Source organism: Notolepis coatsorum (assembly GCF_963971535.1).
Source record: "Notolepis coatsorum genome assembly, chromosome: 4".
Lineage (NCBI taxonomy): Eukaryota > Metazoa > Chordata > Actinopteri > Aulopiformes > Paralepididae > Notolepis > Notolepis coatsorum.
Genome location: NC_140168.1, coordinates 135,537,432 through 135,556,166, shown reverse-complemented (window position 1 = coordinate 135,556,166; position 18,735 = coordinate 135,537,432). Strand labels below are relative to the sequence as shown.

Below are 18,735 nucleotides of genomic sequence, written 5' to 3'. Positions count from 1 at the left end.
GTGGGGAGGAGGGGGACACCATCAGCACCCAGACCAGACCTGGTCTATCTTCACAACCAGACCAGACCATCTTCACACCCAGACCAGACCATCTTCACACCCAGACCAGGTCTATCTTCACAAAGCCTCTCACAGGTTTGGAGTACTGATATATAGTTGGCTTCTGTTATGTTTTAATAATGGCATGAAGACAAGTTGACTTGTATTATCAATAACTCATGATCAACACAATCCCGCCCAAGCACGGATATCTCCGTGATTCGATTCCCCCCGTTGTGGACAGAAGCACGGACATGTCCGTGCGAAGGTTGTTTTGGCTTTATTCCATTTTAATAACCTATTCAAGGTCGCCGAGCGGCACTGCAGATTTACCCTACTCGCCAACGTGCATTACCGGCCAGATCCTCTTCGGGGCGCTGTCGCGATAATGGAGTGTGCCCTGTGGCTGAACGGTGGACTATTTTTTTTTTACTTTCAATGGAGTTTTCAGTTAGCTTGATTCTGGATGTGCAGCATGTAGCTTGGATTACGTTTTGGATCGCAGATTTCACTATGCAATAAGGGGATTTATCATCAGCCAATGGACATATGCTCGGGGGGATCCCACCGGCCCACAGTAAGATCTTTTTCACGTAAAGTACATCCCGAGCTGGCCTTGTTTTGATAGCCATCCATCCGATCAATGAATGAGGCTAATGAGGCTAAAGCGGTTATTGGTAATCAATAATCAGAAACGACGTCCCCCGTCCCCCCCCTTTCATGCATACATGCTTGAGGATCGTGCCGATCATATGCAGTTTGAGTTATTTCTGTAGCATATGTATAACGGAAATGCCATTGGATATAACGGTAGTAGCCATTAGCCCTTTATCTCGCCTTCCAGGAAATATCCTAGCCGAAATCCCATATAACGCTTATATTCACGGCGCTATAAAATGATAAAATTGATGAATTCTTTTTTCTTAAGTCTGTCCGCCATGTGGCGGGTCACAAAATAGTCATGTAAAATTATTAAAACTGCCGTGTTTTGGTCTTACGACAGGCCTAATTTGTGGCTTGTTTACCGATGTCACATCCACTACTCTTCTGTCCTGACTGCCCGTGGCACCTGCTTGCACTGTAGGGAGCTAACGTTAGCTTAATAACTTTAAATGGGTTACAAATAATGTGGAACTATGAGAGTAAGCCGACCGCTAAAAAGAAAACCCACTGCGGCAGTGAGAGCGGGACCACCTAACAAAAGAACGTTTCGCAGAGCTTTTCCTATCATTTCATTATAGACAGACCATGAGCTGACTAAGCTAAGCTAATTAGCATTAGCTGCTAACCCTGGAAACGCTCAAAGCACCGTCAGTGAGTCCACAAAACCAGTTCCATTAGTGAGGAAAGGGGTTATATTAACGAGGCTTGACAACAGGGGTTCAAAGATAACTTCACATTTATTGGCTATTCGTTTCTTAATTATATCGCTTCATGTATCCAGGCTCCGTGTGTTGACATCCTAGTCTAGTGTGTGTGACATCATCAACTACGTGACTCAGACGGGGGCTCTCTCTCCCAATAGTATCCAGCTGCAGCCCCGCAGAACAATAGTATCCAGCTGCAGCCCCGCAGAACAATAGTATCCAGCTGCAGCCCCGCAGAACCATACTGGGCGCATCTCCCCGCTCTCTCTCTCTCTCGCTTGATTGATTGATTGATTGAAAACTTTATTAACAGATTGCAGAATGGGTACAGTACAGTACAGCTCAATACATACAATTGTTAAGGGGATGCAGACAAGAGAAAGACTTTAGTCTTCTTTACATCAGGGTCCCCCATTTTCATTCATCGCTCTCGCTCTCTCTCTCTCTCTCTCTCTCTCTCTACGTTCAATATGATTTAAAGCCAAACGTTACAGTATAAATACTAACTGGATAGTTGATAAACATTTCATTTCATTATCTGAAATATTCTAAAAATCATTAAGTCTGCTATAAGCCATTATCCCTTTGTGCAGGGGTTCCCAACCTTTTTTCCCCCAGGGACCCCCAAACATCTCTGATGAAATTCCTGGACCCCCCTCCTAATAGAATACCATAAAATACTTTTTTTTTGTCATTTTAATACTTTTGTCATTTTAATAACAAACTGCTTATACACAGGCATATGCATCATAATTAGACCCACTATGCTTCTTTGACTTGTGCCTTCAATCAACAAATCTCATCTTGCACCATATGTATTTCAAAATGTTGGCCAATATTAAAATCCTGTATTCATCCTCTCAAATCAGGCCCTAATGGTGAACGGTTTGCATTTATGTTGAATGAAGTAAGAATCCACTGCAGTAAAAATATCCTCACCTCGAGTGATGGTAGTAAGGTTGACTGACATGAGAATGTCCTGCTTCAGATCCTCATTTTCGATATACTGCACATAAACGATGAGCACAGCCTCGTCTGCGACAGTTGTAGTTTCATCAAGTTATATGGCAAATGGACCCTTTCTAAGCTTTTCTGACAGCTGCTGCTCGCAATCACTTGACATCTCAATTCGGTCTTTCACTACATTGTTTCGAGAGTGGTACTGATTTTAGTTTATCCGCCACCTGTGGGCCGCACAGTTTCTAAACCATTTTGATGCAGGCTGGTTTGATGAGCTGCTCGCCAATATTGTGCGGTTTCTTTGCTTTTTTTGTATTTTATTTTTTTATTATTTTTTAAACAAACACATAAACAAACATGACAACACACAATAGGATATACAAATACACATATGCTCCAGCTCGTACCCCCCTCTCCCGGACCCCCCATTGGATAATCCAACCATTATAATTTGTTCCTAACCAGACACTACCATTATATGCTGGCTTTTATTCTCTCCACCACTTCTAACCACATTGCCATTTTGGATTCATTGAGACCCAAAATTCTAGCTGTTGATATTTCTTGATAAATCACATCGAGATATGTAAGAATCCAGACCTTACGGCACATTTTTTCCGGTTGAAACCATCGTGATGCTATCAGCTTTTTAGCCACTGTGATACCGGATAAAACCAATCTCTTTAGCTGTGGAGGTACTGCATGCTCAAAGACATCATTCAGCAGTAATACAGAGGGGTGTACAGGTATATCCAGAGTTAAGAGATTTGACAATTGCTGGGTCACTTCTTTCCAAAATATCTTAACTGGTGGGCAGTCCCAGTACATGTGCATAAATGTCCCTTCATCCCCATTTGTACATAAGGAGCATTTGGAGTCTTGTTTAAGACCCATTTTGTTCAGTCTTATAGGAGTTAAGTATGTCCTGTGAATATAGTTAAGATTGATTTGTTGATGGTCCGGGTTCCTTGATGCAAGGCGTACATTTGCCCAGGCTTCTTGCCAGTCAAAGTCTATCTCCAGGTCTGGTATATCCCTCCTCCAGACTGAGTCTAGATGTAGGGTTTCATACGAGGCCGTTAGTAATTGATGATAAAAATCTGAAACAAAACCTCTCGATGTCTCTCTTTCATAGAAGAATTTGTGGTATCTGTGGTGTACAATTGGTATCCTTAATGGAACACCGTGAGCCTTCAAACATGCCAATAACTGTGCGTAAAAATAATATGAGGACTTGGTGAGATTAAATTTTTTGCATATCTCATCAAAACTACAAAAACCCTGTTTGTTGAAAACGTCTCCTAATGTGTGTATGCCTTGCTTTTCCCATCTAGGGAATCTTATAGGTTGTTTTCCAATCAAGAGTGCATTGTTATTGAATAAGGGAGTATGATTATGCCATGTATGTGGGATAGAGTCTTTTTTTTGTGTTTCACGCCATATCCGGATTGCATGAGTGATTATGGGGCCAAATTTCCGTTCGCATTGCTTAATTGATAATTTGGTGTACACTATGTCCTTCAGCCTATGTGGAGCTACTATATTTTCTTCTAAATTTCTCCAGGATACTGATGCTTGGGGATCAAACCATGTTGTCAGTGGTCTTAAAGTGTATGCCTTAAAATAGTGGTGGAAATCTGGAAATGTCATACCACCGTCTGCTTTGTTTCTCTGTGCGGTGGATCTTTTTATATGTGGTGGTTTGTTATTCCAAATAAATTTGTATGTGGAGGAGTGTAATTCTTTCCAGTAACCCTTTGGAGGGGGTAACGGTAGCATTGAGCTGAAGAAGTTGATTCTAGGTAGGACGTCCATCTTAATTATTGATATTCGTGCTTGTACTGAGTTTTTAAGTTTTGACCACCTGACAAGGTCGTATTTGATTTTGTTTTGGATTTTTATGTAATTGTGCTTCACCGTTTGGCTTATGGTAGGGAATATTTCAACTCCCAAACATCTAAAGTGTTTTACCATCGGTATCTCTTCTGGGAGGGTTATATTTCTTTTTGCAGGGGCGTTAAGTGGGAGGAAGGCCGACTTCGGCCAATTTATCCTAAATCCCGATAAATCTCCAAAGTCCTCAATCAACTTGAGAATATGAGGCAATGCGGTGTTGGGGTTTTGCATGAACAGTATTACGTCGTCCGCATATAAACTAATTTTGTGTTGTGTGCCCTTGATTACGATTGGTTCTATGGATTGGGATTGTCTTATATATTGTGCTAAAGGCTCTAATGATAGATCGAATAGTCCGGGACTAAGGGGGCAACCCTGTCTGGAAGACCGTGATACTGGAAAGATTTCGGAGGTGATTGTACCTGTTGTAATCATGGCCGATGGGTCTTTGTATAATACTTTAATCATATCAATGAATCCTTTTCCTAACCCCATCCTTTCTAACACTGCCCATAGATACGACCATTCCAACCTGTCAAAAGCTTTCATTGCATCCAGGGACAGCATCGCCTTAGGTGTGTTGTCTTCCTTGTTAGCATCTAGTACGTGTAGTAATCGTCTTATGTTATCAGTGATCAGGCGGCCTCTTATGAAGCCTGTTTGGTCCGGATGAATTAAAGACGTCATATGCTTTTGTAGTCTGATGGCTAATACCTTAGAGTACAGTTTGATATCGGTTCCGAGGAGGCTTAAAGGTCTGTAACTACCGCACTCGGTGGGGTCTTTGTCTTTTTTGAGGAGGACTGTTATGAGTGCAATATTGTCATTCTTATGGAAGTTCCCCTCCTTGACTGAGTATAAAATCATATTTAGTAATAAGGGTCCAATTATGTCCCAACAAGAGAGGTACATTTCTGGTGGGATACCGTCTCTTCCAGGGGCCCTTCCACTTTGCATTTCAGATATGGCCTCCCTAAGTTCATCTAGTGTGATCGGTGTTTCTAACTGTTTAGCGTCATCCTCTGAAAGTTTAGGGAGGTTAATTTGATTAAGATATGTGTCCATCTTGTTTTGATCGAAGGTCGTTTCTGATTTGTATAAGTTGGAGTAGAATTCTTTGAATGTCGTGTTTATTTCTTTGGGTTCTGTAACAAGTCCTTGTTGTGCTCTAATGGTAGTTATATCTGCAAATTTTGCGTTGACTCTTAGTCGCATAGCTAATAGGTGACTTGGTTTGGAACCTTGGGAGTACTGCTGTTGTCTTGTGCTACGTATTTGCAATTCAGATTGTTGTCTGTATATGGCGTTAATCTCTTTTTTTAGTATATTGACTTGATTTTCCAGTTGAACCGAGTTGTTGTATTGCAAAGAATTAAATAACGTTGAGTAAAGTGTTTCCAGTTCAGCCAGTTTTGAGCATCGATTCTTGCGTATTTGGGAGGAAAAGCTATCAGTGAAATCCTTGATCATTCCCTTTGTCGGTTTCTTTGCTTTTGCAATTAAAAGTGAACACTTAAAGGAGGCTTCGGTAGCCTTCTGTAAATCACTGCCACCCCTGCTCCACGCTACTCTAACATCAACGGGCTTGTTCGCCTTGAGAGACTGTTCTTTCCTCCGAAAAAAGTCTGGATCCTTCCCAACGGTTTCTGGGTGCTTAGACGCCTGATGTCTCTTCAGCTTGCTGGGCTTCAGGCTCGAGTTTGCCAACTTTTCTCCACAAATCACACTCAGGTCGTTTGTCTGGTCCCTCAATGAAGCCCATGGTGATGTAATTTTCGCGATTGCTGTAGGTCCTAACTTTTTTTGCAGATGAGCTGCAGTCATCTCCTTTTCGTTTGTCACACATTTTCGCCTCTGGCGGCTGACTGCAGACGAGCCGAGAAAGTCAACTAGCGTGCTAGGCTAGCTACGGAAAGTGATAGTCAACTGATTCGCATTTTAGCGGCTACCCGGTAGCCTACTGTTAACGTTCAAAAATCATGTCTAGATGTTTATTTATTTATCTTTATTTTGTATTGTAGTGGAGAGACTATTCATGCTTCTGATGATAAAAATATGCTAATTAAATATTTCTCTGAAAGAAAAAAAAAGAAAAAAAAATACCTCAAATCATCTGTGGTCTGGCGGACCCCCTGCGCCCCCTAGCGGACCCCCAGGGGGTCCGCGGACCCCAGGTTGGGAATCACTGCCTTTGTGTGTGATTATTATTTTCTCACAGTCAAAGTCAAAAAGAAAAACAGAAACAACACGTTTGTCATCGGTAGTAAATCAGAAACAACATGTTTGTCATCGGTAGTAAATCAATGAGATTGTGGACTCTGATGAGGACATGATTGAGGAGGTTTAAGTTAGGTTTATAAAACCTTCACATTTTATTATGTTCTGTTAAATCCTGCAAAGAGGGTAGAGTGAGGAGTCTGATGATGTTTAACAGTAGGTTACAATTTAAGCTTAAGATTGAATTGACATGTATTGATTAATCAATCATCAATGAATATATTAAAATAATTTGCTTAAAATTTTACTCTGGCCTCTTATTTAAGTGTATTATTCAACATAATACCCCATCTACTTGAAATTTACTGATTTTTTTTATATCACAAAAATGCGTTTTTTTTTTGGCTGGTAAGAAATATGCTTGGCGGGTAAGCCGGTGAGCCAAAAAGTTAATTTCGTGCCCCGAGTACACACTAGAGACCCACAACACCACATGTCAATAGAGTACACACTAGAGACCCACAACACCACACGTCAATAGTCCACACTAGAGACCCACAACACCACACGTCATTAGAGTCCACACTAGAGACCCACAACACCACACGTCATTAGAGTCCACACTAGAGACCCACAACACCACACGTCATTCGAGTCCACACTAGAGACCCACAACACCACACGTCATTAGAGTCCACACTAGAGACCCACAACACCACACGTCATTAGAGTCCACACTAGAGACCCACAACACCACACGTCAATAGAGTCCACACTAGAGACCCACAACACCACACGTCATTAGAGTCCACACTAGAGACCCACAACACCACACGTCATTAGAGTCCACACTAGAGACTAGGGCTGGGCGATAAAACGATAACGATAACTATCGCGATAAATTATTTCCTCGAAATAAACATGAAACTAGGGCTGGGCGATATGGCCTAAATATGATATCACGATATTTTCTGACACGATACGCATCACGATGTTTTTCTTTTTTTCCCCAAAATTCATTATGAGGCTTACCAAGACAGTATTTGAGTTTGCAAGCTAACATTAAAGACAAAATAAAATACCCATGCATTTAGCATTTTTATATTATATATTAGATTTAGATTATTGGATTATTAGATTATATATTGCATATATTTAGCAATGAGATATTATATGATTTAGATATGAAATATGATGAATTGAAAATGGGGGACCCTGATGTAAACAAGACGAAAGTCTTTCTCTGGTCTGCATCCTCCAGTCCGCTGTTGACTGTTGTTGTATTGAGCTGTACTGTATTGTACCCATGCTGCAATCTTTTAATAACGTTCTCATTCATTCAGTCGGCAAACAGAATCATTTTGATTGACAGTCGCGTCTGCCAATTACGTCACATCGCTTGCACCCGCCCTGCTGTTCTTAGCACCAATCGGAAAGCGCGTATTTATTTTTTACTTCCGCCATTGGAGAGCTCAATGACAATAACAATGGCAGCTCGCGCGGCCGACGTTTAGCTTTTAGCTCCGCAGAAGGACTAAACGACTGGAGGCATAATGATTTTACTGCAACGGATGTTATAATAAAAGCCTTTCCATACATCTGTCTGATTGGAAACTTTATTAACAGACCGCAGAATGGGCACAACTGAGTCAGCACGGGCTGAGATATGAACGAGCTTGCTATATCTAGGTCGACCTCGGTCGGCACTATGTAAATACGCTGATGTTATTGAAAGTGTAACTATATAGAGACCTCTGAACAGGTCCTGCATTATTATTATTATAACGTTAATGCCACAAAACGAATGCCTTTGTTATCATAAGTAGTCACTTTTGATGCAGTAGTGTGTGTGGGGCGGCGCTGTTCAAAAGTGTCAACGTGTGGACCAGATTGACGCGACACAAGCCTCTTGGGCAAAACATCACGATATCCACGATACGTTTAAAAAGTGTATCGTTAATGAACTGTACCCGATATTTATATAATATCGTCATATCGCCCAGCCCTACATGAAACGTGGTCGCAAAGTTTCGATATATCGATTTTCCAAGCTTGGATATGAGCACACGCACTAACAACCAATCGGTGAAGGAGATGGCCGATAGAGGAAGGAGACCCGGAAGGAGGTAGGACTCGGTAAACAAGGCTGGCTATGGCTAATTAGCTTGCACGCCGCTATTTCACAGGTTACCTGCCGAGTTGGTGTGTGTTTTGAATTCTGAGGGTAACTGTTATAGTAGTGTGGGGTATACGGTGGACGTCGTTGCAATGAATTGGGCGGAACAGAGTATTTTAGTTTAGGGTCATTTTTTAGTACATTGTCATGAAATACTCCGCTTGGAAACGGGGCTGGCTATGGCTAATTAGCTTGCACGCCGCTATTTCACAGGTTACCTGCCGAGTTGGTGTGTGTTTTGAATTCTGAGGGTAACTGTTATAGTAGTGTGGGGTATACGATGGACGTCGTTGCAATGAATTGGGCGGAACAGAGTATTTTAGGGTCATTTTTGAGTCATGAGATACTCCGCTTGAGATACTCCGCTCTGGAACGTGCGCGGACTGATGACGACATCAATTCGACTCTCGAGACATTCACAGCAGCAAAACAAGTCAGCCCGCGTATCGGCGCCGGGCATAATAAGTTAATTAAACTTGACAGACATTATATCGACGATAATTATCGATATAGAGTTATATGAAAATAATTTTATAATTTTATCGCGATAACGTTTTTGGTCATATCGCCCAGCCCTACTAGAGACCCACAACACCACACATCAATAGAGTACACACTAGAGACCCACAACACCACACGTCAATAGAGTACACACTAGAGACCCACAACACCACACGTCAATAGAGTCCACACTAGAGACCCACAACACCACACGTCATTAGAGTCCACACTAGAGACCCACAACACCACACGTCATTAGAGTCCACACTAGAGACCCACAACACCACACATCAATAGAGTACACACTAGAGACCCACAACACCACACGTCAATAGAGTACACACTAGAGACCCACAACACCACACGTCAATAGTCCACACTAGAGCAGGGTTCTCCTTGCATAATAAACTCTTATGGTACTTTGAACTCTGTTGCCTAAACTCAATTTATACCTACATACTGCGGTCACTGTAATCATAACTACCTACCTCATACTATAGTCTACCCATATAACACTGTATGATAGCATGTACAATAGTGCTGTATATATACCATATATATTTCTTTTTTTGAATACCTACTTCACCCGAGTTCTCCTTAACCGATGCAACAGTGACACTGCACCCGCTAGTAAGATTTCCCACTCCTTCCACAAGTGATGCCTTGTAATTAGGGATGCACCAAACCGACTTTTTCAGTCCAGATACCGATACCTGGCTTTGGGTATCGGCCGATACCATTATCACAAAAAAAAAATTAAATGAAAAGTCTAACCCTAACTAACCTTACTGTCACGCACTTACCTAATATACTAACCTACCTAATATACTAACCTACACTGCAGCACTCAACACTTTGATGAACATTGTTACTCAGCTGATAGAGTTGTGCCCTTCCTGATGACTTGTCGTACAGAACTTATAAGTCGCTTTGGATAAAAGAGTCAGCTAAATGACTAAATGTAAATGTAAATACCCATTGTTCAATTAATAAACTGTATGCCTCACTATGTGGAAGAGACTGGGATAATTCTTTTGTGCAAGGCAACATCAGGCTTGACTTAAAACATTACTTTCCGAACTTAGTGAAACTAAATGTAACAAATTAACAGATCTAAATGTACTGAATTGTTATTTCTTATTTTATTTCTCATCATATTATAAAAAAAATTAAATAAAAAAAAATATTTCGATATATATATATTCTTTTTACCGATACCCGATCCAGCTATTTTAGTGATATCGGGGCATCCCTACTTGTAATAATGAAAGGCTCCTCACCTGCAGCCCCGCCAGCGCCCGGCCCTTCCTGAAGAGACCTTTGACGAAGCCCGGACACATGTTGAGGGACAGCTCTGCGTCAGTCAGCGACTTCTCGTACTCTTGCATTTTTTCAAAACAGAAAGCCCGGTTGCCAAACAACCTAAACCACACAGGTGAAAAATAACATTTAAAGATGAATGATGATGAAGGTTAACAGAACAGTCGTTTGTTAGATAAGCAGTTCCAACAGTGAAAATGGGTTTGAAAGCGTGAATCCTCGGCAGGTGCACAAATTGCACTGATTAGCAAGGGCTCTTATAATAGAGGTGGTGTGCCCCCTAGTGTTCAAACATATATACAACACACCATAAATAATACAACTTCTAATGTCGGTTTTGGCTTCTACAGACGCCACATAGTCTCTGGATAATGATTAGACTCTTAAAATAACACACCAACAATTTGGGAAATTATCTTACCCTCTTCTCCAGAGAGAGACAAGAAGATAGATACCAGTTTCCTCTCTGTGCGTTCAGTAGAAAGCTATCTGGCTGCACGTTAGCCTAGCTTAGCACAATGAATGGAAGCGGACATGGCCGGTTAGCCTAGGCATTGTCCAACGAACACCTCTCCCGAAGGCTAACTGGTCATGTCCGCTTCCATTCATTGTGCTAAGCTAGGCTAACGTGCAGCCAGATAGCCTTCTACTGAACGCACAGGTGAAAATAACATTTAAAGATGCCACAGTCCCTGGATAATGATTAGACTCTTAAGGGTCAAAGGTATTCCAGGTTATTTTGCTAATGTAACGAAACATTATAGAGTGCAGTTCGTGACATGGCGTTGATTAGCACTAGAGCACTTACCTAAATTCCCTAGGGTTATACTTAATTGCATCCGTGAAATATTTCACAGCCACATCAAACTGTCCGTCGCCCGCAAACTTATTTCCAAGTACTGAAACAGAAGAAGTTCACAATGAACCACGAAGAACTGCCAACATGTACATTATATTAAACTACCAACATGTAACATATTAAACTGCCAACATGCAACATATATTAAACTGCCAACATGTAACATATTAAACTGCCAACATGTAACATATATTAAACTACCAACATGTAACATATTAAACTACCAACATGTAACATATATTAACTCATTCAACGCCAGTCACGAGTATAGTCGGGTTAACAAGCCAACCGTTCAGCGTCAATCACGAGTATAGTCGGGTTTTAATCGTTATTTCTTTTATTAGCAATATCCATTCATTTTCATCCATCCAACCTGATGTTATCGTTGGGAATGGGTCTGAGCTCGCAAAAGGGCAAATACGCGCTGGGCAAGGCACAGATAAGCGATTTTTCAGCCCGCTTTTGTATCGTGCATAAGGACACATATACTATCGATAATCTAGCGTTTATTTGAAAACGATTCATGAATCAGCTTAAAAATTACAACGTGTTTTGTGTATTCCACTAAAGGGCTATTATCGCGTATTTCTCTGGAATTACTAGAAATCTCCAACACTATACTCGTATTCAAAACGGTATAAAACGGAAATGTACAGATGAAAAAACAATACGTTTCGTACATGTTGACTGCAAGCAAGTCATTGATAAGCGACGGGTGTATTAGACCCAGCCATAATTTAAGATGTATTTTAAGCACAATTTCCCCATCCTCCCATTGATTAAAGCGGTGGCGTGGTAGATCCTAATTTGGTCATATGGGCGTGGCAATGAGTTAAACTGCCAACATGTAACATATTAAACTATGAACATGTCCAATTAATGATTTAGCCAGAACAAAATGTACCCGTTTAGTTGATATATTTATAAATACAAAAAAAAAGAGGTTGGCAGTCGACTGGGGCTCCTTTCGACCGATTAGTCGACTAATAGGGGTCAGTCCTAGTATATATATATATATATTATACTGTGTGTATATACACATACACACAAATAAATATATATATTGACAGCCTTAATGTATACATTAAGGCTGTCAAGAGTTAACGCACAATTCTGTTAACGCCACTATTTCTTTTAGCGCAAGATGACATTTTTTCCAAAATAATAATAAAAAAATGTATATATATTTTTTGTTACTAGACTTCACGCAGGTGTATTGATACTCTCATTGATACTATGTTTGTTTCTGACTCAAGTGTGAGAGAGAGCGAGAGAGAGAGCGAGAGATCTGTAAAGCATTCCCGGTAACTGGAGAAAGGTATTCCCGTAACCTATGGGTAACCGAGAATACCTTGAGGTACCAGGAATACCTTGCATAGGTATTCCCGTTACCCGATAGGTATTCACGGTAACTTTAGATATTGATATGTATTCCGGTTACTTGTGAAAAGGAGAGGTTACCAGGAATACCATTACCATATAGGTATTCACGGTAACTTATATGTATTCCGGTAATTAATTCATTAAATTTAGGCAATCATATTATCAGGGGTAGGCTAGCATATAGAATAGAATAGAATGTATTTTGTAGAGCTGGGCCGTTAACGGCGTTAACGTGCTGCGTTAACACGAGACTAGTATCGCGCAATAATATAATTGACGCTGTTAATCTAATTCTCAAAGTTGTGTCTGGGAGTGTGATGTATCGTCCTTAAATACTTGCCGTAGTGCTGTGTTACCCGGAAGTGATTGCACGTATGTACATGAGCTGTAGTCTGAATAATAATAACTAAAGTAGTGGTCCGGTAATCATTATACAGGTGAGGTTAAGAAGTCCTCAGGATATAACACAATTCGGCGATGAGGACGTCTGAATCTGCGCAATGCAAGAGAAGTCAGTCGCCGACTCGGGACCTTTGTTTACCATGTTAGCTTAGCGAGTTAGCATGTTAGCTCACGTCGTGGCCCGGCAGCTTCGAAACATCTACAAGAAGAGGAAATCCACTTTACACACTAAAGGAAGGATCGACTGGACTATCGTGAGTGTTTACAACAGAAATGGCTTGGGTTATTGGAAATATTGGACCATTTGATGACAATGTGGAGTTATGGAACTGTTACACTGAGCGTTTTGATTACTTCATTATAGCTAATGGAATTGAAGAGGACAAAGTAGTTCCCACATTTCTGACTGTAATGGGGCCCGGGACATTTAATTTGTTGAGAAACCTGCTTCTGCAGCAGTGTGTGAGTAGCAAGTCTGCGAGAGACTGTTCTCTTTATCAGGCCATATTGTGCAGAAGAGGAGAGCTAGTTTGTCACCAGCCAATGTGAACAATGTGGTCTGCCTGAGTGACTGGTGGAAGAAGGATAAATAGAGATTGGACTGATTGAGTCAAGCCATGTCATAGCCCCTTCCGTGACTGCGATGTGCAAGCCAGGGGCTGGCTTTTTAATATGCCCCTGGCTTGCACATCGCAGTCACGGAAGGGGCTAGCCATGTCACATAGTTCAAGTTTGAAATGCTTCTTTCTGTTTTGCTCCTGAGAGTGTGCTAGATACTGTACTGTACTGGTAATATTATTTATTTGTGTTAACTTCTGAATAAAATAATTTATTAAACACAAGTACATCTTATTGAACATTATTTTTATATTTCATTACCAATTATCATAGCAAAACAGCTTTTTCAAACAGTCTGTAATGCATTTTGGAAACGGGAGATGGGCTCATGGTGTAATGGGCCACCTGGCCTGAGAAACGTAAGGAGGAAAGAAAAAGTAAGGACTTACTTCTAGTCATTATTTGGGTAGAACACACATATTTTGAATGCCTTCGGCAGACTTTGTTTTATTTTTTTTAGCCATTTTAATCTAGATTAATCTAGATTAATTCCAGGATTGCAGGTAGATTAATCTAGATAAAAAAATGTAATCTATGCCCAGCTCTAGTATTTTGTCATTGCACGTCATATGCCCTTCTAGTTACTTAAGGCTTTTGCCCAGGTGAGTTTGTGGGAGGGAGTATGTGATCAATGTCACTACCCTTGATTGGTGCGTAGCCTTTACTATGTCTATGTGCTTTTGTTGTGTTTTTATTCTAATGTATTTATCTTGATTTTATTCTGTTTTTATTGCTAACCCTTTTTTTTACACAGGATTTTAGCCTGTACCTTCTGGCAGGGGGACTACCAATGGAAATTAGCCTTTTGGCTAAAATTGGGTGCATTTACATTTGTAAAATGTTTTATTAATGTACACTGTCCCCCTTGAACAAATAAAGTAAACCTAAACCTAAACCTTTAGCCAGTTACAGCCAGGCCTGAAAATGTGACATGAAACAACCTGCACTTTAGCTTCAAATATGATTGAATGTAGAATTATACTGTATATGACCCTTCCACCTAAATAGAAAACACATTTCTTAGAGCGCTCATCGTTGAAATCACAGGGAAAGATAAACTCAGTTGGGGAACACATGAGTATGAATTTTGCCACATAAGCACACAACTTCAATAACCTTAAAGTGGAGATGAAGCATAGCGATAAATACATATTCATAGTATCACATTAGTATTTAGATAAGCCACAGAAAAAAAAATCACGTTATAAAAATAAGCAGTTTCTAAGAAAAAACTATTTGTTATGTGCATTTTTGAAGCATTTATCATTATGGGCGCGGCCATTTTGTTGCTGACGTCATTGGGCTGGTTTGGTGTATACACTGCTGGTTAGCTGCCTATAGTGAATGGGTCAGTCAGTAAATAAAATGTTGCCTACAAAACAACGGGACCGCGCTGGTTCGGTTTGTATTGCTCCTGGCTGTTCAAACTAATTTTACCATGTGAGAGAGAGGAAAGTTGGTTAATTTCCACAAACTACCAGTGAAGAAAACAGTGTTGTTGGCACGTTGGCTCAGGCTGGCTGCACTCAGGCGGCGCGACCAGCCTGTTGGACAGGGAAGGAGGATCTGCAGCGAACACTTCATTGCTTCGGATTATGTTGTTGGGGTGGGATGTTTGTCCAGAAGACCACTAATCAGCTGAAGCCGGACGCGGTTCCCTCGGTCTTTGACAGACAGACCGGCCCAGGCAGTTCAGCGTCGCGGAGCATTCAGCCTGCTGGCTACCTAGATCCACTTCAACCAGCCGAGCGTCGGGAGCTCCAGCAGCTTGTCGATGTGCTAATAGCCTCGGCAAGCTAACGGTAGCTGGCTACACAGCTTGTCGGTGTGCTAATAGCCTCGGCAAGCTAACGGTAGCTGGCTACACAGCTTGTCGGTGTGCTAATAGCCTCGGCAAGCTAACGGTAGCTGGCTACACAGCTTGTCGATGTGCTAATAGCCTCGGCCCAGGCTATTAGCACATCTAGGATCACATTGTTCACTGCTTCATCTCCACTTTAAGGGGGTGGGCGTTTTCTACAGCCCCCAAATGTGCAGGGTACTAATATAGCCTTATCACTCAGTCTAGGAGACCAGAGATTGGAGGATCATCATGCTCGCCTGATGGGAGGGCTGGCAGGATCAACGACTGTACAGGTGTACACATGACCCTTAAAGTCATATCAGCTGGTCTGATGAACCCTGATCACAAGTCCAATGGGCCACAGGGCCCGAGGGATCTGAGGGTCCACCATTAGGACCACAGCTTTCTCCAAGGGGTCAGTGGGTGAAGCCCGCCAATTCTGTCTGTTCTGCAGAACATTTCGTTATTCCCTGATAAAACCTCAGAGTTTAAGTTGACCTATGTGTAGCAGTCTGGAAAATATGGTATATTATTCAGAACTGCTGACTGGTGTTTTATATCCCTTTTGTACACAAAGACATTCTAACTAGTGTCATTGATATTCACACGAACAATGACACAAGCGTCCCCTTCTGAAGAGCACTGGAATATGGATTATAAACGACATTATTGGATTTCATATTCTACAATGCTTTTCCCTTGTGACTGGCAGGCGGGACCAGCAGGGGGCAGTAGCAGGCAGAGAGTGTCGGGGAGAGTTGAAAGGAGATATATGGCAGCAGAAGGAGAGAGACGCTCTCTTCGGCAGTGAACTTGGACAACGTGTAGTCGCAGCTAACGGGGGCTCTGGATAGCCCTGTTGCTGACGTTATGCCAGAGGGCCCCGTGAGAGGACAACGGGTGATAACAAGTACTGGCTAGTGGACACGATATCCTAGCAGTACCAGCGGTAGTATATGAACAATTAGTGCAGAGCCAGGCACTAGCAATCGGGGTTATGATAGTTACTGTGTGTGGTATAAGTAACGTGCGGTTAACATTTACATTTAGTCATTTAGCTGACACTTTTATCCAAAGCGACTTACAAGTTCTGTACGACAAGACAGCAAGAAGGGTACAACTCTATTTGATAACCAAGTATCCAAGTCTTTAACTACCGAGTTATAGTAGTTACAGTGTGCGGTATAGAGTGCGCGCACCAGGACGAGCGTGGGCCAACAACCATTCTGCTCCAGCCGACTTCGACCAGAACTGCAACCGGCTGCCTGCATTCAGCCTCCTCCGGAGGACTTCACTCAGACCTGCACCAGGCTGCCTGCGGCCGACAGGAGTTCCGCCCATCCAGCAGGGGTAGTCATCGCTCAGTACACGCTCTCAGCCGGCGCTGCCTCTCTGCCTAGCTCCGCCTGCTAACATCCTCGCCGAACAGTGGCGTGGCGAGGCGGCCATTTCGGATGAGTACAAATGAGCATTGATGCTCCCGATTCCTTATACAATACACAGTGTGGTGCAGCCCGCGGGCGAAAGTAACGTTGCTACTACCATTTCATAGGGGTACCCCGAACAATATATGCCTGCATTAAGATAGGACTTTACCGGTATTTTGTGGGCTCACTTTTTTTTTTTTTTTTATCCACTTTTTCTCCCATTTTCTATATTTTCTCCCATCCCAATTTCGTATCATCCAATTCAACCCTCCCCTGTCACGGACGCTGTTTCTTGCCTCCCACAAGCCGGCTGCAATGTGGACTAAGTCATACATAGCACAAGTCCCCTCCGGTACTTGAGGTAACAGCAGTCGCATCTTTTCACCTGCGCAGCTCGATCTCTCAGTGGCGAGGAGTAACGCGTGGGAGGCTCACGCTGCCCCCGACACTTCCTGATTCTACTGCGCAGGCGCACCAACCGACCTGTAGGAGTCGCTGTCCACAACGCCCGATCCCCACCCATCAGTTTCCCACCCCCTAATACGGCCAATGTGTATTAGTACGGACGACCAGCTAAACTGAAAGCAAATGTGGAGCGCTGGGCTCGAACTGACGAGCCCAGCGTCTCCAGCATTTCGTGGCGAGCGCCTTGCCCACTACGCCACGTAGCCGCCTTGTGGGCTCACTCTTTTATTTCATTCCTTTTCTTTGAGCGTGATAAGGTGTGCGTTTCATAATATTTCCCGTTCAGTGAATCCCTTTTATTCTCCTTCCCTATGCTCCCCCTTCCTTCCCCATATTACCGACCTGGAACAGTATATGGGTAATTCCTTAGAGAAGGTAGATACTGTGTTCAGCCCAGACGTGGGCAGCACTTAGTCTGGGTACCGTGAGAGCACTTGGTGCCTGGGTGTAATACTATAATTGATTTATGCCAGTGTAATCATTGTGTTGATACCCATGGTGCAATAATCACCAGACGTAGCATTGTTGTAACTAGGCTAAGTTATAATAACATTCATCCAGAACGGGAGCACTGTGTGTGTGTCTTTTATTGAGCCTAACCCTAATCCTAACCCTTTGATGCGGGTAATATATCTATCATTAACCCCTTCCTATTCCACCTTCCATTTCCACTGTAAGGTTTCTGGTGTTACTGAGGGAGGGTACTGCTTGCGGGGGGAACCAAGTTATTTCTTTACCATCCAGTCATTAGGTGTGGGAGGGCTAAGGAGACAATTGTGGAGGGTGAGGGTGTGTTGGGGAGTACTGCTGACTGCCCCAGAGAGAGGGAGGAAGACCAGAGTACCGGACCAGGTTTGTAAATCCTGGGCCTCATACACTCCCACTGCCAGCCTCCAGTTGACGCTCCGGATCCCAAAGACGGAGGTGCAGCTGGCCAGAGTGCTACCGTGTCTCGCTACCTAGTGAATGTGCACCACAGTTCCCACGAAGCAGGGATAATCCACCCTGCTACATATGATTAAATTACGGGTCAGGTTTACCCGCAGAGATGCTAAATTGTACACAACCTTTTTTTAATAATAGATTGAAGTCCACCAGTATTTGACTTTACCAACACTGGTGTTGTGGTCCACTGCATAGTGTTAAATACAATAAATATAAGTCGAGATGAAAAGCACTTGAACATGCTTATACCTAGAGAGGCCAAAACAGTGAAAACACACATCATGCTTCAAAAGGCCAGTGAGAAACGGTGGGTTCTT

The 18,735-nt window shown here is 42.4% G+C and overlaps 1 protein-coding gene across 4 annotated transcripts in view; it reads right to left on the bottom strand.

The window, feature by feature from the left end:
* LOC311226847 (uncharacterized protein) overlaps positions 1-18,735 on the bottom strand; it is a 90,821-nt gene that overhangs the window by 41,799 nt on the left and 30,287 nt on the right. For all 4 annotated transcript variants that reach the window (XM_084312268.1, XM_084312270.1, XM_084312269.1 and 1 more), the window contains 2 exons: positions 11,285-11,375; positions 10,437-10,578 (listed from right to left, as the gene is read on the bottom strand). In XM_084312268.1, coding sequence (XP_084168394.1) covers positions 10,437-10,578; positions 11,285-11,375 — 233 coding nt within the window. The remainder of the gene's footprint in view (positions 1-10,436; positions 10,579-11,284; positions 11,376-18,735) is intronic.